A 22659-nucleotide genomic window follows, 5' to 3' on the forward strand; every position below is an offset into this window, starting at 1 on the left:
GGAGACAGAAGGGGCTGGGAGCTGAGGGTTCAGGGTGGTCCTAGGGGGTAAGGCTTATAAGGGCAGACTTTCTCAAACGCCCACAGGCTACCCCACCCATGAACCTCAAGCGGCAAGCAGGGTATGGGACACCCAGCTCAGGTCTGGAAGGTCAAGGCCTCGCCCTTGGCTTGCTTGGCTCACTAAACTATCAGGACCTTCCTTTCCAAACATCTCTCCCTGGAGTCTTCCCTCACTTATCCTATCCGCACCAGGGAGATTTCCAGAACAAAAGGTGAAAAGTCTCCCGGACATTTTAAAACAAGCCCAGACTCCCTTTCTGCCCCACCCCACCCCCAAGAGCCCAGCTTCCAGTCTGCAGCTCTGTGATCCCGACTGAACCACCAGGGGGACCCGCACCACCATCCTGAGCCCCAGTCAGAGGGGCCCGTGACCAGCCAAGGCTGAGACACAGGTGAGGGGGGCCCTTGGTGGGGAGGTCAAGAAAAATGCCCCGGTCTTGAACTCAGGATGGGGAGACAGAGGCGAGGGGCAGATGGCAGGAAAAGACCAAAGGAGCGTGCACAGACACGGGAAGAACGAGTCTGTTTAATGACACGGCTGGGTCTGGTTACAAACACCAGAAACTACAAAAGGAGGACAGGCAGTTACACGGACGGCTGCACGAAGACGGGACGGGAGGAGGCGAGCATGGAAACCACAGCAGCGAAGCATCCTTGAAGACAACACGCACGACCCAGGGGCACACATGGGCGGGGGGAGTCCCCAGCAATGCCGACCTGGATGGATGGACAGGCCCGACCACCAGCCAGCAGCCAGGCGAGGCAGGGGAGGGAAGGCCCGTGGCCCTCACAGTGCCAGGACAAGACAGAGGCATCTGGTCCCATCACCACTGCCCTGCCTGGCAGATCAGCAGCCTGGATTCCCTCCCACTGTCTTAGCGGCAAAGGCAGATGGAACCCAGCATTCCAGGTTTCTTGACTACGGCCCTTCCCCTGCTGGCTGCAGTCACCCCGTCCAGAACTTCCGGCCCCCTCTGCCTGCCCCGGCCCATCTGGGGGCAAGTCAGGAAGCCACCTCCTTTTGTAGGGGGCAGAGGTAGGGCGCGCCAAAACCTTTCTGTCTTGAGAGCTGGGATGTGGGCAGCTGGTCAGAGAGAAGGGTCTGCGCTTTGCTGGCGAGCTGTGTTGCCTCCGCCCTGCCACGTGGCCCTCTCTGTGCATCTGTGGGACCCCCATCGTCTCTTCCAGAACACTCTGATCTCTGCCCAGAAGCTGCCAGGACCCCTCGGTGGGCAGAACCGAAGCCTCATACGTACCTCTGGGCCCCACTGTACACATTATAAGATATGTATGTGTATATATATATATATATATTTATATAGAGATTGTATATAGAATATATCTGTATATGCAATAGACGTGTGCATGGTACTCTAGATAAGTGATGCAGAGACCAGACCGGCATGTGGCCAGGCAGATAGAAACAGGCCTCTTCGTTCCTCGAGTGACTCACAGACCTGTCCCTGATCCCCGCCGGTCTCTAACAGTGAGTAGAAAAGCTAAGAAGGGTGTGCCCGGCTCTTCAAAGAGGGAGGGTCCCCCATCCCCACAGGCCACCCGCTTTGGCGCCCTTGGAGTCGGCATCCGGGTAGCCGGTGTCACCTCCCGGTGGCTCCGGGGGGGACTGTGGCCCAGGCGGAGGCAGCCTCTTTCCAGGAAGATGAGTCAGGGATTCTTCCAGCTTCCTTGGCACCCAGAGATGGAGGGTCAGGAGGGTCTTCAGAACTCGGCCTTCTGCTCAAGGTGCTGCCAGGGACGGGGGAGAAGAAGAGGGTCCTATGGCCCCGAAGAGGGCAGCGTGGCTGGTGGGCTGTGGATGAGAGAGAAGGAGGTGACAGGTTACTAGGGCCTCGGCGTGGGGCCAGGGGACCTTTGCGGAGGGGCCAGGGGTCAGGGACTGGTGAGATAGACACTACCTTCCTGGAGACCCACGTGGGGCCCCTGAAAGGAGCCCACTGTACCCAGCTTCTAAGGCCCTCTTCTGCCAGGAACCTGCGGTATGACCTCCGCCAGCCCCCTGAGCCTCAGCTCTTTTCCTCTAATTCCTGAGTCCTGCCTGCAGCACCCACCTCCGTGAGAACTGAGTGATGGAACTGCCTGAAAGTGTTTCGCAAACTGCAAAGAACCATACAGATATGAGTGCTTGTCCTCAGTTGTAAGATGCAGACACTCCCAGGTTGGCCTGTGGTACCCCCTCGGGCCACCCATGGGTGTCCCCTTGGCACTCACCGCCCCCCACCCCCACTGCCACCTCCTGACTGCCCCCATCAAACCCACACACACACGCTCACACACCCACACACACCCTTAAGCAGAGACAGTTCAATAAACAGTGGCATCTGGCCCAATATTGCATCTCTGATAAGAGAGGCTAGATGGAGGCCTTCTAGAACTCTGCCCTGGAACTCCGTCCCGCCCTCTGAACCCGTTTGGACTCAGCAGTAGTTGGGCCTGCAGGCCCTGGGCCCAGGCAGACACTCTCTTGGGGGTTACATCTGTGCTCCAAGGAGACAAGAGTGTGGAAAGGGATGAGGGGATTCCCCCAGAAACGTGGGGTGCTGGGGCCCAGGGGGGTGCAGGGCCCCGGCCAGTCCCCACGGTGGCCAATCTCCACTGAGCCCACAGGAGCAGAAACGGGGGAGGCGGGAGATTTCGGCGGTTTCCTAATGTTTAGGGTTTGGCAAGATTTCAGTCCCAGGGGTCCGGCTGAGGCAAGAGAGGGGAGGCGACGGGGCTTCGTGTCGGGAAATGCTGTCCATGTGGCTCTGATTCACTCGCACCGGCCAGCTCTCTCTCCCCGGCCCTCCAGGCCCCTATAAAAAAGCCCTTTTCTCTAGAAGCAGGAAGTCTCCTCTCCTGGCTGTAAACAAGCTCCTCTTTGGCGGCAGAGCCTGCCTGGGGAGAGGCGTGGGAGGGCAAACCCCCTTCCTCCTTCTGACCCTCTCCTGGCCCCTCCGGCGCTTCCGGAAGCTCTGCAGGCTCTGCCAGCACCTCCTAGGCAGGTAAAAAGCCGCCTGCCGGCTTCCTGTCCATCCGCTCTGAGGTCTGGGGCCGGCCAGGGCCCAGCTGCAAACATCTGGAGTGGCCCCCTGGCTGTTGCCAGCAGTCCCCGAGGGCTCCGTTCCCTCGAGTGGTGCTGAGGCAGGGAAGGCAGCGGGAGAAGGTGGGGGCCAGGGTGGTCAGTGGCAGGAAGGCCGGGAGGCAGGGCCTCGCCAGGCTGCCCTCGGAAGACCCGAGCTGCGCGGGGACGCCTGCGAGCAGAGGTCCGGCCTGCCCCACAGGCCAGCTCCCAGCTTGGAGCCCCAGGGGGGGCAGGGGGAACGCCGCCTCTTCCCTGGGAAACTGCTGGGACTGTTTCTCTCCAACGCGTGTCCCGAGCCTCTGGCTGACCCCTGCTTCCCATTCCCTTCCCGCCCCCGCGCCTCTCCCCCCTCCCGCCTCCAGCCTGGCCTGGCCTCCGCCCCTCCATTGAGCTCCCAGAGCCCCAGCCCCAAGGGGGCCCAGGGAGGCTGGAGTGTTCCCAGCCGCCACGTCTGGGGGCCAGCCCTCCCCGCGTGCTCCAAGTCAGCTGGAGTCACCCGGAGGCCACTGGCCACCCTCTCAGAGCCCGTCCCCAGGGCCTCACCCCAGAACTGGGAACGTGGACTCCGGAGTCAGCCCGGAAGCAACCCTCCCCCACACCCACCCTGCTGGTGTGCGTGGGAGGGACACCCACGTTGGCCCCGAGTGGGCTCGGCACGTGCGTGCATCCCCGTGATTCTCCTGGCTCCGGCCTGCTTGGAGGCCAAGGCGGGAGGGAGCGCTGCTCAGCACGAGATGAAAAACAGCCCCATGTGATGGGTGCCCGGGGAAGAAGTGGCCAGAGCTGGCCTGGGCTGCCTCTGGGCCTGAAGAGCCAGCCTCCTGCCAGGAACCTTCCGAACCTCTCTGCCCGGGGCAGCCTCGGTCTTGGGGTGCTCTGCGTGCCCCTCCAAGTTCTAGGGGAGGGGAGGCTCTACCCAGGGAGAATCCGTCTGGGGCCCTTGGCATGAGTGGGCCTTTTCCTATCGTGCCTGTTCTTCTCTGTCCACCCCAGAGCCACCCTCCCTGGGAGTGTCCCTGCCCTGGAGGGTGGTCAGCCCCTGGGTGTCAGAAGACGTGGGAGGCCGTGGGACAGGGGAGGACAAGGCAGGGAGGCTGCCTCCTCACGTGGTGGCGTTGGGGACCTGCTGTACCCAGCCCACTTCCTTGTAGGCAGCGGTCACGTGGCTGTAGATGAGGCCGCGAAGCTTGGCCCAGGCTCTCTGCGTCTCGGGGGGAAAGTCGTTGGCAAATTCCTCAGCGATCACCTCCAGGATGACTCCAGAGAGGATCTGAGAACGAAGAGAAGGAAGTGGGGAGTGAACCCCGGGGTTCCCCCGCCCCCAGCAGCCCACAGAATCCTGTGGTTGGCTAAGGGCATCATTCAGGACACAGCACCTGGCAACTTTGGGAACCAGACACCCTCAGGACCCAGCCCCATCCTGCTGCCCCTCCCAGGGACAGCCACGCCGGGGGACGAGGCTGGGTGGCACCCCGGGCTGTTGCTGACCGTGGGGCTCGGAAGCCGAATGGGGTTTGGTGTTGGGTGGCAGCACCCATCCAGGGACCCACCTTGAAGTACACGGGCTCCACCTTGTGCTTGAGGGCGTGGGCTTTGCCCACCAGGGAGAGCACAGAGGACACCTTCTCGGGGTCGTGCAGGTTCTCCACCACCGTGTTGAGGGCCCCCATGACCCGGCAGGCATGCTTCCGCAGCTGTGGGCTCCGCTCCATTTCCAGGGGCTCCTCCATGTGCTTGAACTGGCTGAAGTACTGCTTGGCCGACGGGAAGTTCACAAAGAACCTGCAGCAGGCAGCAGGCAGGCGCTGAGCAGGGGGCGGCCTCGGGCCCCACCCTGAAGTGTTCGGATGATGGGGGGGTGCAGGGAGGGCCCAGGAGGGGCAGCAGGATGGGGCTGGGTCCTGAGGGTGTCTGGTTCCCAAAGCTCCCACAGGTGGGAGAGGGTGATGGGGGAGAGGCAGGACCCACTCCCATGCCACCACGTGCAGCTGTCCCTCAAACACCGGCCCTTCCTCTGGCCGAGCTAGTGGACATGAAGCCCCTCCCTGGGTCCCAGCCTTTTCCAGCAGTCAGATCTGCATGTCCTCTCCCAGGTCTCTGCCTTCCTTGCTCCCTTGCCTCTTGCCTTCCTTGCTCCCTTGCCTCTTGCCTTCCTCCCAGACACCACACGCTTTTCAAGGCCTGCTCCAGTTGCAGGTCAGAGGGTAAGAGCCTGCCTTCTGGGAATCATGGGCTGGTGTTGATCTGGGGGGCAGTTAACTTTTCTGAGCCTCAGTTCCTCCTCCACGAAATGGGTATCACTGTTCCTTTCTTGAGAGTCCTTGTGGGATGTTGGGAGGAGGCAATGAGAGAGCTCCCCGGCACAGGGTGGATGCAGGGTGCTCAGTGAAGGCCTTTGTTATGATAAGGTCAGAGCTCTCTTCCTAAACAAAGGAGGGCCCCAACTATGACTTAACTCCTGTCACGGAAGGGAAGGGAAGAAATGAGACTCAGTCCTCCTCCCAATGCCGTCCCTTCCCTCTTCACTTCCCTCTTCACTTCGTCCCTTCCCTGCCTCCCTCCTCAGCCTGCAGTAAACAGTCATTGGTTGATTTAATTAAAGATATCACTTGATGTCACCTGCCTGGTGTGGTTCTGTAAGTCCTTCCCATCTGTCCGTACATCTGACCTCTCCAGCCAGCCTGTGCACACCTTGGGGCAGACCCCAGGGTGATCTACCCCTTCCCTCTTGGGTTTATCTGCAATTGTCTAATTCCCCCCAGATATCACATTCACTATGCGCCAGTCCTGGGTTCGATCCCTGGGTGGGGAAGATCCCCTGGAGGAGGGCATGGCACCCCACTCCAGTATTCTTGCCTGGAGAATCCCCATGGACAGAGGAGCCTGGTGGGTTACAGTCCAGGGGGTGCAAAGAGTCAGACACGACTGAGCACACAGCACGTCACATTCACTGGGTCACTCTCCCACTCAGAAACATTCCATTGCTCACCATTGTCCTACCGGACACAGTCAAAATTCCTTAAGATTCCAGGCTTGTTAGAAACTGCCCCACACCTGCTTCTCCAACACGGGGTCCATATTCTGCCCCTATGCACCAGCCTGACAGCTTCACTTAGCATCGGTAAAAGATTCCTCGGGTGAGCTGGCCTGCCCTTCTACACAATGGACCACCTCCCTCCTTCTTTCCGTGTGTCAGTCGGGCCTCTCCAGGAGTACACAGCCCGGGCCAGGGTGACTGTTTTCCTTCCAAGGCCATCAGTGGGTTCCCTGCCACCTTTCACGGCTTTTTCCCTTTCTACCCGTCTCAGTCCCACAGCCCCAGAGCAGAGCCCGGGTCTCACGCACCCTCTGACCCTTCACCCTGGCTCAGGGCCCTGCGGTTTGCAGGATGGTGATGACATTCGCGTTCCATCTCTCTCCCAGTAGGGACAGGGAGGTATGTGGCCAGACTCGATCAGAACTTATGTAACTCAACTGAAGCTTCAGAAAAAGGATGGACCGTCTTGGACCTGTTTTTTTTTCAGGTTGTTTTCACACCTTTGGAGTGTTCCCCTTTGTGATCAGAGAGAACTGGTAATTTGCTAAAATGACCCTTGGGGCAGGTCTCAGATCTGAGAGCTGGGATAGATGCAGGGAGAACAGCTGGCCCCCGCCACCCTTGCAGGCGACGAGACAGAGGCTGGCGGGGGAGTGACCGGGACACAGTCCACATGGAGAGCTGGGAGGGCCCCTCTCAGAGGCCAAGTGTGACCTTGGACAAATCACTTCACAACCTTCTGTATGAAAAAGTGTGAGAGGAGTCCCTGCACCCCTGCTCGCCACTTCACAGATATACTGGTGAGGACAAATGAGGTGATGGGTCTGAAAATACATTGGAAAAAAGCATCATAGTGAAGGACAGCTATGAAAAACGCAATCTGGCTTTAAATGGGGAATCTCTGACTTTGGAGATCTTACACAGCAATAAGAATACTAATTTTTACTTGGCTGGTGAACAACAACATGCAGAGCATGTCCACTTGTCGGGTTTCCTTTAATGCCACCACCAGGTGGGTATTATGACGAGGAGGTAACAGGGACTATTTACTGAGCACTTACTATAGGATCTCATTAATCCTTGGGATACCATTCTGAGGTTGGCACTGTTTTTATCTCCATATCCTCAATGAGGAATTGCTGCCCAAGGCTGCCCAGCGGAGTGGGTAGCAGGACCAGGAAGGAGCCAGAGCAGCTCCCACATTGATGACTTCCCCAGTCCATCTCAGAGGCTGCTCTGCTGGGGATGGTGGCCTGGGACCCAGCGGGTCCGCTGCCCAACAACACCCAGCACCACGTTATGGCCCCAAGGAAGGACGGTCCTTCTGGGTCCCTCTTCTGAGCCGTGAGAGTCTAAGGGCCTGCACTCTGCCCCTTCATCCTGGGGTCTCTCCCGGGCCCCTGCATTAACTCCTGACCCTCTCAGTCCCGGCCTGCGCTGCTGCTGGGAGAAGCCTCAGCGGCCAGCCTTGGGGAGTTTCTCAGCTTCCAGAGGCATCTGGGCTTGCAAGAGAGCCTGAAATAGGCCTGTGTGCGTGAGGGGGAAGGCGGCAGTTACAACTGGGAGGGGAGCCTTCCTGGAGCATGGGTGCTCCCTCTTGGACTCTTCCTGCAGGGAAAGGAGGTGTTGGGTCTGGGCGGCCCCTCTGCTACCTTCCTTGTGGCTGCTGCCTCCTCAGGGGGTGAGACTGGCCCCAGGGCTACTGTCTCAGGCTCCACCTGGCCTGTGGATGGCCCGTGAAAACAGGAGGTGGTCAGGACAAAACTGGGGGGGTGCAGGATCTGGGGAGGGGCCTGATCTGAGAAGCTTATCAGTCTTGCCCCCTAACACTGCCCACCCTGGGGCAGACAGCAGGTGCAGGAGTGAAAGAAAAGGGAGGCTGGTGGGACGGGGGCTGGGGGACAGTCTGCTCCGCCAGCTTCTCTCCTAGGCAGGGCTGGGCTCCGGGCAACCAAGGTGGGGTCAGGTGAAGTGTAGCCGGGGGTTATCAGCAAGCCAGATCTAACTGCTATCTTGGTCTTCTTCTTGGGTTAATTGTGGGCCTGCACACTTGGTAAACACCTCCCCAGCCCAACCCAGTCCCCTCTGAGAAACCAGCTCCCCCCAGGGAACTAGAGGGGCACAGAGAGAGAAAGAAAACCTTGCCGAGAGCTCAGACCCTCCAGAAACACCTTGGGGTTCAGTTGCTTCCTTGGCAATTCCCTACCCCACTTTCCTGGGGAAGCTGGGTGGGATCCCAGGAGCGGAGTTGTGGACACAACTCCTGTGCTGGGCTTAGTCGCTCATTCGTGTCCGACTCTTTGCGACCCCATGGACTGCAGCCCGCCAGGCTCCTGTCCATGGGATTCTCAGGCAAGAACACCAGAGTGGGTGGCCATGCCCTCCTCTCATGTCCTTATTGGCAAATAGCAGGGTGTCGGGACAAAAAATAGCCATGGTCCTGTAAACCTCGCCTCATTTCCTCCTGGTGACCCGTGTGGGTATCCTCCGCATGCATCCTGAGACCTCCGTGCTAAAAGCCGCGCCCCCCCCACCCCACCCCAGGATGCAGTCTGGCGCATCTGTGACTCTGCGACCCACCGTGTGGGTGCTCGATAGTGCAGAGATGCACCTCCCATGTCTGATGGCTTGGGAACCTGAAATCCCCTCTTGCCTTCCCCACCACCCCAGCTGTTTCTGAGCCTGGGAGCTGCCCAAATAGCTGTCTCTTCCTTGGGCGCCCTCCTGGAACTCCTCAAGAGTGCTGCTTGCTCTTTTTTTCCTCCAAAATCTGTTTCTAAGTTGGAATCAGGGCACATCATTATGGAGCTGGGTAGGTCCCAGGCTTGGGGGAGGCAGAAGGGAGAGAGTGTGGGAGAAAAAGAGGAGCCAGAGATGGGGCCAAGCTTGGGAGACAGGCATGCACTTCAACTGTCCTTTCCAATGGGAGGTTTCACCCCATCTTTAAACCAAAAGACTGCCCAGATCTGTCCTAGATTTGATAGCTTCCCTCTGCCAAGGACAGAGAGTTGGGGGTGAGTGAGGGTCTGGGGCCTCCTTGCCTGCACCCCCCAGGGACCAGCATGTGTGGGAAGAGAGCAGTGATCTGGAGCAGTAGTCAGGTACTAGCTTATGCACTCTGTGGGAATGGCATGCATGTGCACTGACTGGCGTGTAGGAGTGTGAATAACAGTGTCACTCTGTGTGTGCATCCCTTGGGAGCATGTGGTTCCTGAATGACCCCTGAGCCCAAGACCCACGACCTTTCCTCCCCAGACCTGGGGTTCAGGATGGGGTCCCGTTTCCTGAAGCTTCTCCCTTTCCCTCCATCAAACTCAGCAGGGACTGTATCCGCGGGGACTGTTCACTTCTCCACTCACCTGCACCTCACCTGGGAGCTCCCTGCTGGCCTGGCCCCAGGGGCAGGAAGGGACCAGCTGGGAAAGTGGGACCTCTGGGGTCCACTTCTTCTGACCTCTATTCTTTTGCCCTTTGCGCAGCCCTTCCAGGTCTCTGCATACGGGAAGGGGCTGAGCTGGAGAAAAGGGTTTGCTCCTCTTTGTCCTCTTTGGCTGATCCTCAGTTTTCTTGTCTCTAGAATGGGAAGCCCCCACGACCCCTATTGGAAAGGCCGTAAAACGTGTGTCCAAAACAGCTGCGGGTGGCTGAGGTCGCGGCGAGGTAGGCAAGGCTGGCTGAACCAGGAGTTCTGAGGCCCGGGAGAGGAGGGGGATGGAGGTGCCTTCCTTCTGTGTCTGGTTCCTAGTTCCTGGTGAGCCCCTCGCCCAGAGCTAAGAAGGGCTCGGCCAGGGCTTCGCCCACCCCAAGCCGCCCCAGGCTACCCGCAATCCCCCGACCGGCCCGGGCCCCAGTCGCAGCTGGGAAGGCGGCGCCCGAGCTCGGACCCGGGCCGAGCCCGCCTCTGCCCGGAGCCGCTGCCGCTGTCCCTCCCCCGGGCCCGGCCGGGCCGGGGCGACACCTACCTCACCAGGATGGCCACCCCCACGTCCTCGCAGTTGGCATAGAGCCGGGCCCACGTCGCCTGCACCGCCTTCCTCTCCGCCTCGGACAGCTCCTCGCTCCGCTCCCTGCGCTCAATCTCCATCTCGCCCGGCACTTTCTCCATGAGCAGCTCCAAGCCCAGCCCGGCTTCGCTCGGCGGCGGCGGGGCGCGGGGCGCGGTGCGCGGGGAGCCGGGGCCGGCTGCGTGCGCGGCGGGCGGCGAGTGGTAGAGCGCGCCGGAGGGAGGGAGCGTGTCTGTCTGTGCGCGCCGGGTGTGTGTGTGTGTGCGCGCGTGTGTAGGGTATATGTGCAGGGGGCGGGGGACCGCGAGCGGGGGGCGGGGATGTGGTCTGCTGGAAAAAATGTGAAAAAAAATAAATCCGCTCCAAACCCCCAAACCCGTGTCCGTGAGCCAATTCCGGCAAGGTGAAGGATGGGCGGGGTGGGGGCGACGGGGCTGGCGCCTGCCCGCCCTCCAGACCGGAGTTTGATGGCCGGGCGGGGCTGGGGCGTAGGTGTGGCGGAGGTACTGGGGGTCCCGGGAGAAGGGGGCTGGCAGTCACCGGGCGCGGGGCCGCGCTGGCCGCACAGGAGTGCGCCGCGCTGGTGCGGGTCTGGGGGCGTGTGTGCACCCTTCCCGCCAAAGGGAACTGACTCTGAGTCAAACACTCCTGGGCATTTGCGGCGTGGCCGCGAGCCCGAGGGGGCGAAGGCGAGCCCCTCCGGCAGCGCCGCGGTGGGAGCTGAGCTCCGGCTCGACTCCCGCCTTCCCCAAGCCAGCCACGGGGCCCTGGCGCCACCCCCAGCGCTCCGGACCCCAGACTCCGAAGGGTTTGGGACTGGGGTCATCTCCCTGCTCCAACACCTTACAGGAAAACCCCGGTGCGGGGACAGGAGGGCGGCTGTGGAACTTGAGCAGCCAAGAGGTCAGAGCCCCTCTTTCCTTCCCGCCAGCACCCCTCCCCCTCGGTGCACGCACGTGGCCTCAGAAAGAAGGCCCTGGAGGCCCCGGGTGACTTACCAATGACACAGGCAGGCCAAAACCTGGGACTCCCCTAATGCTGGCCCTGGAGGAACAAAGTTTGAAGGAGAGGCAGCCGACTGGGCAAAAGGGCCCTGCGGTGGGGATGGCAGGATGTCAAGAAGTCCTGGGGAGGGCCAGGACACTGGAGCCATCTCAGCTGCCAGGGCCTGGGTTAGGGAGGGGTTCTGTGAGTGGAGAAGACAAGTCCTGGTGGGCTTCTCAGGGAGGCCCGGTTGGACCAGAGGTAGGGACCGGTACCTCTGAGAGCCACCCTTACGGCGGGGGTCCCACCTCTGACTCCCAGTTGAAGCCAGAGACTGCAAGCACCTGAAAGCTGCGAGGGCACTTGTCGGGTGTGTCCAGTTCTCCCTAAGGCTTCCTGGTGACCCTGCCTGTCCAACTCTGTGTCTACTGCTCAAGTTTTGCAAGAGGCGTAGCTTGGCTCTTCAGCTTTGGTTGATGTGCTTCTTTAAAAAATCATGTTTCCAAGTCGAGTGCCCTGGCACAGCCCGAGGTCTGGGCCTCGATGGAGTCCAGGGTTCAGGTACCTCGCTGGAACCCTGGCAGGAGGGTTCTGCCATCAGGTCTCAGCTGAGGGAGGGCAGCGCCAGTGCCCCCCTCTGGGGGTCTTGGAGAGGGATAGAGGAGAATGGGTGGGCTCAGCGCTTAGGCCACTCCAGACCCGTGTCCTCGCTTTTGATCTGTGCTCCGCATGCTGCCTGGACCAAAGCAGAGCACGATGTGCTGGGCCACCTCAGAAATTCCTCCGAGAGCTTCCCATGGCCAGTGCAGTGGCCTTCCAAACAGCGGCCCAAGAGGTTCCCCTGGGATGTGGACAGAAAGTAGGAGAAACTTACTTTCATCTCAATCTTTACAAGCTTTATGCATGTCTCTGGTGGCAGGACTGCATTTGTACAGTAATATGGTGTATAATTTATGAGTGGATGCATATAATTCCTTTATGAGTGTACCCATATGTTTCTTTCAGGAGTGCACACTTAAATTCTGCTTTTTACTGAAGAGGGTATGTAATCGGAAGCGTTGGGTGAGGACTGTCCAGAGGTTAGAAGTGAACCATTTAGCCAGCCCTTCACTCCCTGGCCTCCCTTGTCTTTCTGGCTTCATCATCTATATTCTTCCTCCCCTCATGACACCTCCCCTGTGACATCATGGCTCCACCAATACTCGAATTTCAGTTGCTGGAACATGCCTTGAGTTTTCACGCCTGCAGCCCTGGCAGAGTCTTCTGTCTGGGGGCCCACTCTTCCCTGCAGCCCCTGCAAATTCAGCCAAGATGAGAGAGCCCAACTTCTCTCTGAAGTGTCTCCTGATGCTTGTAATTCCCAGAGAGTTCTGTAGGCGTCTTTAATCGCCTGAGTCTCTCCGCGGTGGGTGGTGGCCATTTGTTTAACTTGCCAGGGAGTTTGTTTTAGACTCTAAGCCCCTAGAGGGCCAGGCCCAGCGCTTAGTCATATCTACATCCACAACAGACAGAGGGCGATTTACCCGGCCACTGGGGGGACAACCTGGGCCCAGTGAGGTTAATCAGGCTTCACAAGGTCGGGTCTGCTGACCCCACTAATCAGCTTGAGCCTCCTAATCCATCGCCAGCAGGAACTTCAGGACGGAGGGCAGAGGCTCGGGAGAGCTGGTGGGGGCCATCTTGGCCTTCTCCTGCAGACTCGGTCCGGAGGGGATGGGGCAGCTGAGACATGTGCACCACCCTCTTCCTGCTCAGCACCTTGGCCATGCTGTGGCGCCGCCGATTTGCCAACCGGGTCCAACCGTGAGAAAATCACCGGGCCCTGGGCTGGGGTGGGGGAAAATGATTGGGCTGAAGGCGGGCAGGGGCTGCCTGTACTCACAGGGAGGCTGGGAGGGGCTTGCCGGGGAGCCCTGAGAGGATTCCCCTTGGAGTAGGAGGCACTCTGAGTTCTTCGAAGGTGCTGGCTGCGGCCTCCGGTCCCCAGAACCCAATATGGCTTAGGTCTTGCAGAGAAGCAGGAGAGGGGTCTGGGGTCCGGGGTCTGAGCTCTGGGATCTGGGTGTTACCCACAGCTCTGCCGACCTCTTTTCCCTCCCGCAGAGAGCCCAATGGAGTCGATGGGGCAGTTTCAGGCAGCAGCTTGGACACAGACCTCCAGTCAGGCAGGTAAGGCAGAAGAGCCTGGGGTGGAGCAGGGAGGGTGTCACGAAGGAGGCTGCCACTGTCCCTAGTCCCTACCCAGGCCCTGGGGTGTACGTGTGTGTGTGTGTGTGTGTGTGTGTGTGTGTGCTCCAGGCCCTGGGGTGTACATGTGTGTGCGTGTGTGTGTGTGTGTGTGTGTGTGTGTGCGCTCCAGGCTGGCCCCTCACCCCAGCTTGCCTGTTCCCTGTGTGCCTACTGGGTAGGCTGAATGTCTGTTTTCTCCAGCTGGGTATGGGAGTCCCAGCCTTCCCCTGTGGACCCAAACTGTTCTGTCTTGCGTGTCCGAGTGTGGGGTGGTCCCCAGGGCCCCGCCGTTGGGAAGCGCAGCGGGAGAGGAGAGAGAGAGGAGTCATCGGCAGCTCTGTGATGCTCGGCCTGCCTTCCCCTCCCCCTTCTTCTCCCGCGGCCCCGCCCAGCCTCGGCAGCTCCACTGCCCGAACCTCCAGCAGGATTCGCTGTCTGGTCCCCAATAGAAGGCGCGGGAGGCGCATGACGTCACCGCCACCGAGTGCCATTGGCTGGGCAGCCCCTGCGGGCAGGACGTTGTCTCCGGTGGCCAGAAAGTTAACTCTTCCCTCTTCTGAAGCCATGTGGCCTTTAGAAGGGGTGAAGTTTGGGCGGAGGGGTAACGTCTGGACTTTCCCTTCCCCGGGTGACTAGTGTCCTTTGATGAGAGGGGCTGTATGCCCAACAATAAACACTGAAAAATCGACCAATATTTGTTAGGGACACACTGTGGGAGATGTTGGTTTGTGCCTGCCGGCCCACCTGGTGTGGGGGCCTAGCTGAAGAGGGAGTTCTCTCCTGTAACAGCTTCTTCTGAGCCCCTGGCACTGCTCCTCTTACTCCCCATGAAAGACAGAGTGTGATGGCCTTGGGCTTCGGGGGACCCTGGGAGAAGGCTGTCTCCCCACAGGCTCAGATGGCTGAGACAGACAGCATGCACTGGCACGCTTGTCTGGACGCCCCATGCCTCGTCCAGGGTGTGGGGAACGTGCCTGCGCTGTGACCCCTAGATAGCTAGAGATGGGCAATAGAACATGGGTCTTACTTCTCAGTCTTTGGATTCCCCTAGGTCTGGAATGTCAGAACCATGTTCCCCGGCTCCCCGCCCACCCCCAACTCCATCTCTCTGACCTCCCCTGGTCCCCAGGAAGCCCAGGGCCTGTGCAGGAAGCAGAGTCATTTCTGTGATGCCCTTCCTCTTAGTTCCCCGACTGGGGATCCAGCCTGTACCCCCTGCACTGGAAGGCGGTGTCTTAACCACTGGTCCTCCAGGAAAGTGCCCTGGTCCTCACTGTGGGGTTTGGGTCTAGCGTGGGGCAGGCATGCATGCTCAGTGGCTGTCATGTCCAACACTGGGCAGCCCCATGGACTGTAGCTCACCAGGCTCTTCTGCCCATGGGGTTTCTTGGGCAACGAGTGGGTTGCCGTTTCCTCTGCCAGGGGATCTTCTCGACCCAGGGATCAAACCCATGTCTCCTTCATTGGCAGGTGGATTCTTTACCACTGAGCCACCAGGGAAGCCTGGAGTGGGGCAGCCTGAGTTTAAATCCCACCTCCTCCCCTCTTACTGAGAGTCTGTGGGCGAATTATGTAATCTTTTATTTATATGTAAACTGAGATTAATAACAGAGAGGTTGCAAGGTTTCTGTGAGGTTTGAGTGAGATAACCATTATAATGCACTGGCACACAGTAACTGCTCAATTAACACCAGGTTCTCTCTTGCTGTTATGAGATCACTGCTTTATTCTTCCCTGGGGGGCTCTCATACATTAACTCACTCAAAAGAGTCCCTGGCCCCAGAGGTCCGGCCCTTCAAGTATTTCTGGCTTTTGTCAATGTTGCAGGAAACTGAAGGAGAGGGAGATGGAAAGGACTTGCTAGAGGTTGTCTGCCCAGTTTGTGGTTGACGTGGGACTGGCAGGTCTCTGACTTCAGAGTCCATCTCCTCCACATGAAATGCCCCTGGAGCTCCTGTCAGGAGAGAAAAGGCCAAATCTGGGACCATCTGGCCGGGCCTGGTCTGCTGTGGCCTTGCCAGGACTGTTAACTCCTTGGGACTCAGCTAACTGGAGAAACTGGCCTCCTATCTACCCCTCTCGCAGACAGTGGGTCCACGGAAGGCTGGCCTGGAGGTGGGGAGTGGGGCTGGGGACGGTGGTAGATGGGAAATTTCTGCTCTCCAGTTCCACTGTTGTTACTTCCAACTGGCTTCTGGGAGCGGGGGGCTCCTGTTCCTCTATTGTAGGGTGAATCTCTAGGTGCAGGGCTGGGAGAAAGAAGACTGGAAACAGGGGCGGGTCATCCCTCCCAGTCCTCTGACTCCATATTCTTTCCTGTTTAGGGAGAAAGAGCCTCTGAAGTAAGCCCTGGTCTCTTGAGGTGGAGCTCAGCCCCAGGGCCTGGGATCAGCTGGCCACGGCAGGTACGGCAGGGTCTGCAGCCTCGAGGGCAGAGGGCAGGGCTGGGGACAAGGCGGGAAGGACACAGAGTCCACAAAGCCTGGCAGCATGGGAGCGGGTCAGGTTGTGGTCACGACGGAGGTTGAGCGTAGGAGGGTGGACTCCTTCCGGTGGCTCCTGCCGGAAGCCTGTTGTGTTCCAGGTCACAACGTAAGGGTCAGTTTTAAGAGAATGAGGGGTCATCTCAACAGCATTTTCTAGGCCTGGGGATGAGGTGGTGGTCCTGCTGGGAGCCTGAGGGCTGTCTAGAGGACTTCTTAGGGAGAGGTGGCACTCTGGGATGCCCACTCTGTAATACAAGTCCCCGCTCTGGGATGGGAGACCCAGCCCATAAGCTGGTTTTTCTCTTTCAGCTCAAGTCCCAGTGTGCCCCCCACCCCGGAAGGACAATGTGCTGGAAGCAGCAGCTGCAGGAGGGGAACCAGGGAAAGCAGTTGTCGAGAAGGTAGACTCCCCTTTTGGCCTGGACCACTGGTCTGCACCACCCTAGGCCCTAGCCTGGGGCTCCTGGAGAAGTGGGCCTGGTCAGGCAGGCGGGAGGGCCGGAGGAGCTTGAGCTCTGGGACAGGCTCCCTTCCTCGGAGGCCACCCAGAGAGAGGGACTCAGTGGGGTGCCCCAGCCCTGTTAACTCTGAGGCAACTCTTGCCACCTAGGGGGCGACAGGAGGGAACAGTAAGGAGTGAGGGGACTCCAGAAGTGAGGCACAGCCATGGCTCACGTTTGCCGAGGAGGGGGCTGCCTGTTGTCCTCTGCTGAACCTTCACAATAACCCATGCAGGCTGGTCACGCGATCACCCACGGTTCAGAAACAGAGGAAACTCGCAGAGAGGTTCACTGACTTACCCAGCGTCACTCAGCCAGAAAGTGGGGGACCCCAGGCTCATAAGGAGGAGGGGTGCAAGCCTCCTGAAACCACCTGGAACCTGTAGCTGCTCAGGGGAAGAAGCGGTTTCGCTGGCCTGGCCACCCATCGCTGGCAGCTCAGCTCATCCAGAGCTGTGTGGTGTCACTTGGCGGCAGTGGCACTCACGTCCTGTGACATTTGCCGCTGCCCGGTCCCCAGAGCTCCCCAGAGCTCACCCTGCTGGCTGCTCTGCTGAACCGATCACTAGGAAGGGCCAGCTGGGTCTATGAGGTGTCTGCCTGCAGCTGGATGGAAGCAACCCACAGCTTGTCCTCCTGGCGTGCGTGCGTCTGTGTGTGTGTGTGCGCGCGCGCGCGTGCATGCGAGCCTGTGTTCCAACCGGGCAGTAGCGTGTGGGAAGGGAGAAGCGTGACACTTGTTTTTGTCAGTCTGCTGACTGCTCAGTAGCGGCGGTGGTGGCCTCCTTTGCCCCCAGCTGCTCTGCCATTTCTCTCTCTTTACGATCCTGCCTGATCCCGAGTGGAGATAAAAGCAGATTTCCGCTTCTGCTCCCTGAGATCCAGGCGCAGACCCGGCAGGCAGCTGCTGCCCACTGCCTTGCAGCCATTCATCTTCCCAAGCCCCCCTCCTCCCACGTGCATCTCTCCTCCCTCTCCAGCCCCTACTGCTCACCCTCCCACCAGGAGCGAGGCCTCTGCCTGGCCAGCCCTGCTCCCTGACTTTCGAGAAAGAGAAGCTTCTGTAGATAGCAGGGAAGGCTGAGATGCAGCAGACTCGGGGAACCCACTCTCAAGGGACAGGGAGGAGGCACAGCCTGCTGCAGGGAGCCTGGCAGTTCCGTGGGAGCCTCAAAAAGTAGGGCAGGGCGGAGGCAGGGGAAGGGTCGCACCAGGGGAAGGAGCTCCGTGCTGGAGCTGAGTCAGAGCCCCACTGCCCGCCTGATATGGGCCGCAAGTTCATGACCACCTGTCTCAGCTCCCGTCAGCCTGTCTTTCTCCGGGAGGCATCACCATCCTGGTGGCAGGACTCACAGGCTGAGGGCCAGAGGGCACTGTTCCCAGGACCTGGCCTGTGCTCCCCGATCCTACCTTTGCGTTCATTCTCTAATCTCTTTGCCATATTCCTGTCACTTCATCCTGGCTGCCGCTCTCTGCCTGTCTCCTTCCACTGGGCTGAGGAACTGTCAAAGCAAGGTCGGCTCGCTGTACCGGGGCTGGCTCACCGCCCAGACACACATCCACAGAGTGACACCCCTTTGCAGCCCTGTTCTCAGAGCCTGCCCAGGAGGTGAAGGCGCCCCTGGGGACCATTAGCCGGAAAAAGGGAGGGAAAGCAAGACGAAGGGGCTGCTGGAGGTGGGGGGAGGTGTCTGCCAGGCTTGGAGGCTGCCCAGGCCCTGGCAGCTGGGGTGCCATGTGGGCTGGCTGGGAGGGGCTCTCTCCCCCAGGGAGCACGCTGGCTTTGGTGGGAGCAGATTGTGTTTACACCTTCCCCACACGCCCAGCCCACGCTCGCCTCTTATTCTCAGGGCTCTCCCACCCCTGGGCTCTGCACAGTCTGCACGCTGGCAGCTCCTACTGCAGAGTGGCCACCCTCGGCCGAGAACTCCTCTTCAGGAGGCTGCCCAGGGCCGAGGCGCCCTTTCCTCGGCCCACTATCTCCCGTCCCAGCAGCTGGGTTGAAGACTGTGCGGGGGGTGGGGTGGGGGGGGGGCGGGTGGACCCAGTGTTCCCAAGAGGCTGAGTCCCTCTCTCTCCCATTTCCTTGGTAAGAGCTGCTGCTTGGATATGAGAGCAGAAAAGTTCAGGGGCTTGGTAGATCAGCTGTAACAAGAGGGAGGGGATTAAGGGGAGACTCAAGAGAGAGAGCTGGGTCCCTCCTGGTCCAGGGTGTGGGCTGTTAGGAAATAATGATCAAGGATTTGAGAGCGAGGAGCCCAGGGTCAGAGCACCAGGTTGAAATCTTGACTCCACTGCCACTTCGTACCTCTGTGGCCTTGGGTACGTTACTGAACGTCTCTGTGCCTGTTCCCTCATCTATAGCACGGAGCTAAAAGTGTTAGTTTCCTGTCTCACAGGATTGATGTTAAATTAGATAATGTGTGTAGCTTGGAGAAGGAAATGGCAACCCACTCCAGTGTTCTTGCCTGGAGAATCCCAGGGACAGGGGAGCCTGCTGGGCTGCCGTCTATGGGGTCGCACAGAGTCGGACACGACTGAAGTGACTTAGCAGCAGCAGTAGCGTGCTTACCACATTACTAAGTGTTCAGTATATGTGAGCTAGTGGGATTGTGTTTGTAAACTGTCAGTTACTGAACAATTACAGAACAATCAGTAGGTAAATCTAACAGCTGGAGTCCCTCCCCTCTTTCCCAGAGCCCCTCCTGGCCTGTCTTTCCACATAGACGACCACCGGGCACTGGGCAACTCTGAAATAAAGAGTAGAGGGCGGCACTGCTGGGTGGGGGCCACCAAGTAAGACCTAGCACCCAGTGAGACGGTACAAGAGCCTGCTGCTGTCGCTTCTGGGTACCTAGAATCCCATCCCAACCTCCAGGGGGTAGGGATGGTCCTGGCCTGGACACCTGCCCCCCAAGAGGCTCCGCTTCTTAGCTCCAGAGAAGACAGGCAGCAGTTGCCCTGATGCTCTTCTACCCTCCGTCTGAATGCTAATCTCCCTGCCGTGGAAGCCTGAGTGACAGGGAAAAGGCTGCTCGGAATTGCAGGGCAGCCGAGGGCAGCAGCGGGAGGCAAGGAGGTGCTGTCGTCTGCGACTTCTGCAGCTGAGGCTCAAGGCTGCTGCCAGTCTCTCCTGGAGCCTGGGAGACTGGGACACGACCAGAGAACTTATGAGGCAGCAGGGGTGGGGCGGGGCAGCAAGGGAGGCAGCCGCAGCAGCTGCGTCTGGCATGACCCTGGGGTGCAGAAGCAACCGGGGAGAGTACCGGCCCATCCCAAATGTGTGACTGTGTGTCTACGGACAAGACGGTCCTGGGCGGGGGCAGAGAGCAGAGGCCCAGTCTTAGACTGGCGGGACACAGCCCCATCTGAGGCAGCCACGCTGACACAACAGCAGGGGGCCCAGCTGGCCCCACTGCTCCCGGGCCCCCTCTGCAGGCGCCCCACTGCTAGAGAAGCCCAAGACCTTGAGATAGAGCCTCAACAGAAGAAGAGCCAAGTGGCTGATACCGAGGTTTACTTTGATGATAATGATAATGATACTACTACTATTAATAATAATGGCTAATAGGTCTCAAACACTCTGTGCCAGGCGCTGTGCCAAGAGCTTTATTTATAAGCACTGTCTCATTTATGAGGCAGGAACTGCTGTTAACCTCATTGACCCAATAAGGAAAGTGAGGTTCACAGAACTCATTCAAGGTCACTCACAGCTGGTGGCAAAGCCAGGACCTGCGCCCGGGCAACGTGATACCGGAGCTTGTGAGCTGGCAGGGCAGGAAGGGCCTGAGTCTTGAGGAAAGCCAGGGTGACCCGGCCTCCAGGCACAAGGAACCAGTCATGGCCCGGCCTGGGCGGTGCCTCTGCAGGTGGGCCAGGAGGGCTCTGCCAGGATTATCTGTGTGCTCTCTCTTCTGGAACCCATGGTTCAAGGGTAGACACTGGGTTCTGAAATGGCTAGTCCTTGCTTGCCAGCTGACAGAGGAAAGGAGAGCGGGCTCTGCAGGATCTGTCATCCTCTCAGGGAGGAGGCAGTGGCCACCGGCAGGGGTGACAGACAGGCCAGCACTCAGAGCCACTGCCAATCTGCTGTCCCCTTCAACCAGGACAGAGAGAGAGGACACAGCCAGCAGCCTGGCTGGAGGGGGAGCTGAAGGAGGGGGAGGGCTTCGAGCAGGTGGCTTAGAGAGGGAGCCCTTGACTTAAACTGGAAATGAGTCCTGGTACATAAGGACTATAGAACCTCTCTGTGGGATGCACATGCCCCCTAGTGGGGACTAAGCCTAGAGGGTGGACAGAAAATGAAAACAGAAGTAACGGATGACTATGACCTGTGAGCCTAAGTGGGAAGGGCCAATCCCATCCTTCGGTGAAGACACACACATCCACTTAATGTCACATGTAGAAGCCAGCTGAATTAAGCATTAAAGGAGACTATTAATGTATTCACTTGCTTGTTTATTTGACAAGCACATATTGGGAGCCCACAACATACAAATCTTGTATTAGGTGTTGGGAGTGAGACAGCGAAGAAAAAGACAGTGCCTGCCCTTCCAGTTAGAACAAGACCAAGACCTCGGCCTGGGAGGCCCAGTTCTGCCAGCCAGACACTGCCTGACCACGTGACGGCTCCTCCTCTGGACCCCCACCTCCCCATTTAACAGGCACGTGTCGGAATCAGGTGGGCTGGCGCTGGCGACATGAAGGACTAATGGCTGTCCTCAGGAAAAGAACTGTCGACTAAGATAAAGGGGACCAATCAGATGACCTCTGGGGGCCCCAGAACTTCTCCCAATCAAGAGACTCTGATGGACTGTGTCTGGAGGTGCTAACAAGGACTCGCTCACTCAACAGACATTTATGGAGTGTCTGTGTGCCAGGCACTGTGGATGCCAAAGTGAATTAAGACTTCCTGCCACAAACAACTAGAAAACTGAGCAAAATATAAGAAACAGACACTTGACGACAGGCAGCACACAGGATGGTGACCTCACGACTTCCTGGGCATCTGCCTCAGACAGTTCCCTGCCTGCGGCGGGGGGGCAGGGGGCAGAACATGCAGACTACGGCGGTCTTACTAGGGTGAGGAGGCACGATCAGAGTTCAAGACAGTGTGGCGGGGCGGGGGGCGGGGGTGGGTGGCGGAGGAGGCAGTTCCAAAGGACATACACACAGATCAATGGGATCCGAAGAAGGACAGTGATTCAACAGAGAAAGGGAAATCTTGACGACAGAAAACAGAAAGCACTAACCATAAAAACAAAATGGATAAACTGGACTAAATCAAAACCGGAAAGACTAGGAGAAAGTATCTCCCAAGCAAATATCTGAGACAGGACTTGTGTCCAAAATATATAAAGAACTTTCACAAGTCAGTAACATGATAGGCCAATAAAAAAGGGAGGGTTTTAATAGACTCGTCATAAAGAAGTACACGTAGGGCCAATATACACAGAAAGATGCTCAACATCACAGTCAACAGGGAGATGCATGTTAAGACCACAGTGAGATACTGCAACACACCCACAAGAATGGCTAGCATTAAGACTGACCATAACAGGTCCTGCTAAGAGTGCGGAACCAGCGTAACTCTGAAACACATTGCTTGGGGGAATGTAAGCAACGCAAACCACTGGGGATACCAGTTTGGCAGTTTCCCTTGCAGTTATCCAAGAGGAATGAAAACTTATGTCCACAGACAGATCTGTATAAAAATGTTCATTGCAGCTTTATTAATCATAGTTCCAACAGCTCAAATGTCCATCAACATGTGCATGGATAAAAATATTGAGGTATATTTATCTGATGGAATAATATTCAGTAATTAAAAAGGAAATGAATGACTGTTATAAGCTACAGCATGGGTAATTGAGGGAAGCCAGACACAAAAGAGTACCTGCTGTAGGATTCTATTCATATGAAATTCTAGAACGGGCAAAACGAAGCTGTAGTGACACAAAGCAGATCAGTGGCTGTCTGGGGCCAGGGCTGGACGGAGATTGACTGTAAAAGGGTGTGAAGGGGATCTCTGGGGGGTGAAAATGTTCTAAACCACGAAGGGGTCGTGGCTGCATAGGTGTATACACTTATGGGACTACTGCACTGTACATTTTTAAATGGATGCATTTTACTGTATGTAAATTATGCCTCAATAAAGATGACTTAAAGAGTTAAAAAAGCAAACAAACAAGAATAAAGCTTTGACTCTTGTCTTGCTTACGGTCTAGTGGAAAAGCCAGACATGAAAACAAATGATCATAAAATCAGATAAGATC

At 58.2% G+C, this 22659-nt stretch overlaps 2 protein-coding genes across 4 annotated transcripts; one reads left to right on the top strand and one right to left on the bottom strand.

Annotated features, from left to right (window-relative positions):
• Nucleotides 1-376: 376 nt before the first annotated feature.
• Nucleotides 377-10451, bottom strand: CYGB (cytoglobin). 2 transcript variants are annotated; one of them, XM_055575213.1, is made up of 4 exons: nucleotides 10144-10451; nucleotides 4695-4926; nucleotides 4277-4414; nucleotides 377-1872 (listed from the first exon to the last, which is right to left on the bottom strand). In XM_055575213.1, exons 1-4 carry the CDS (start codon nucleotides 10284-10286, stop codon nucleotides 1801-1803), a joined length of 585 nt encoding a protein of 194 aa, XP_055431188.1. In that variant the 5' UTR covers nucleotides 10287-10451; the 3' UTR covers nucleotides 377-1800. The 2 variants fall into 2 exon arrangements, with proteins under 2 accessions (XP_055431188.1, XP_055431189.1); XM_055575214.1 differs by having other exon boundaries at nucleotides 378-1872; nucleotides 4251-4414.
• A 2234-nt stretch (nucleotides 10452-12685) lies between these two features.
• On the top strand, nucleotides 12686-21472 carry PRCD (photoreceptor disc component). Of its 2 annotated transcripts, none has more exons than XM_055575216.1 (5): nucleotides 12686-12972; nucleotides 13273-13338; nucleotides 15723-15803; nucleotides 16194-16285; nucleotides 20894-21472. In XM_055575216.1, exons 1-3 carry the CDS (start codon nucleotides 12899-12901, stop codon nucleotides 15742-15744), a joined length of 162 nt encoding a protein of 53 aa, XP_055431191.1. In that variant the 5' UTR covers nucleotides 12686-12898; the 3' UTR covers nucleotides 15745-15803; nucleotides 16194-16285; nucleotides 20894-21472. The 2 variants fall into 2 exon arrangements, with proteins under 2 accessions (XP_055431191.1, XP_055431190.1); XM_055575215.1 differs by lacking the exon at nucleotides 20894-21472 and adding an exon at nucleotides 16620-16740.
• The last annotated feature ends 1187 nt before the right edge of the window (nucleotides 21473-22659 follow it).

This window comes from Bubalus kerabau, chromosome 4 (assembly GCF_029407905.1).
Source record: "Bubalus kerabau isolate K-KA32 ecotype Philippines breed swamp buffalo chromosome 4, PCC_UOA_SB_1v2, whole genome shotgun sequence".
NCBI lineage: Eukaryota > Metazoa > Chordata > Mammalia > Artiodactyla > Bovidae > Bubalus > Bubalus kerabau.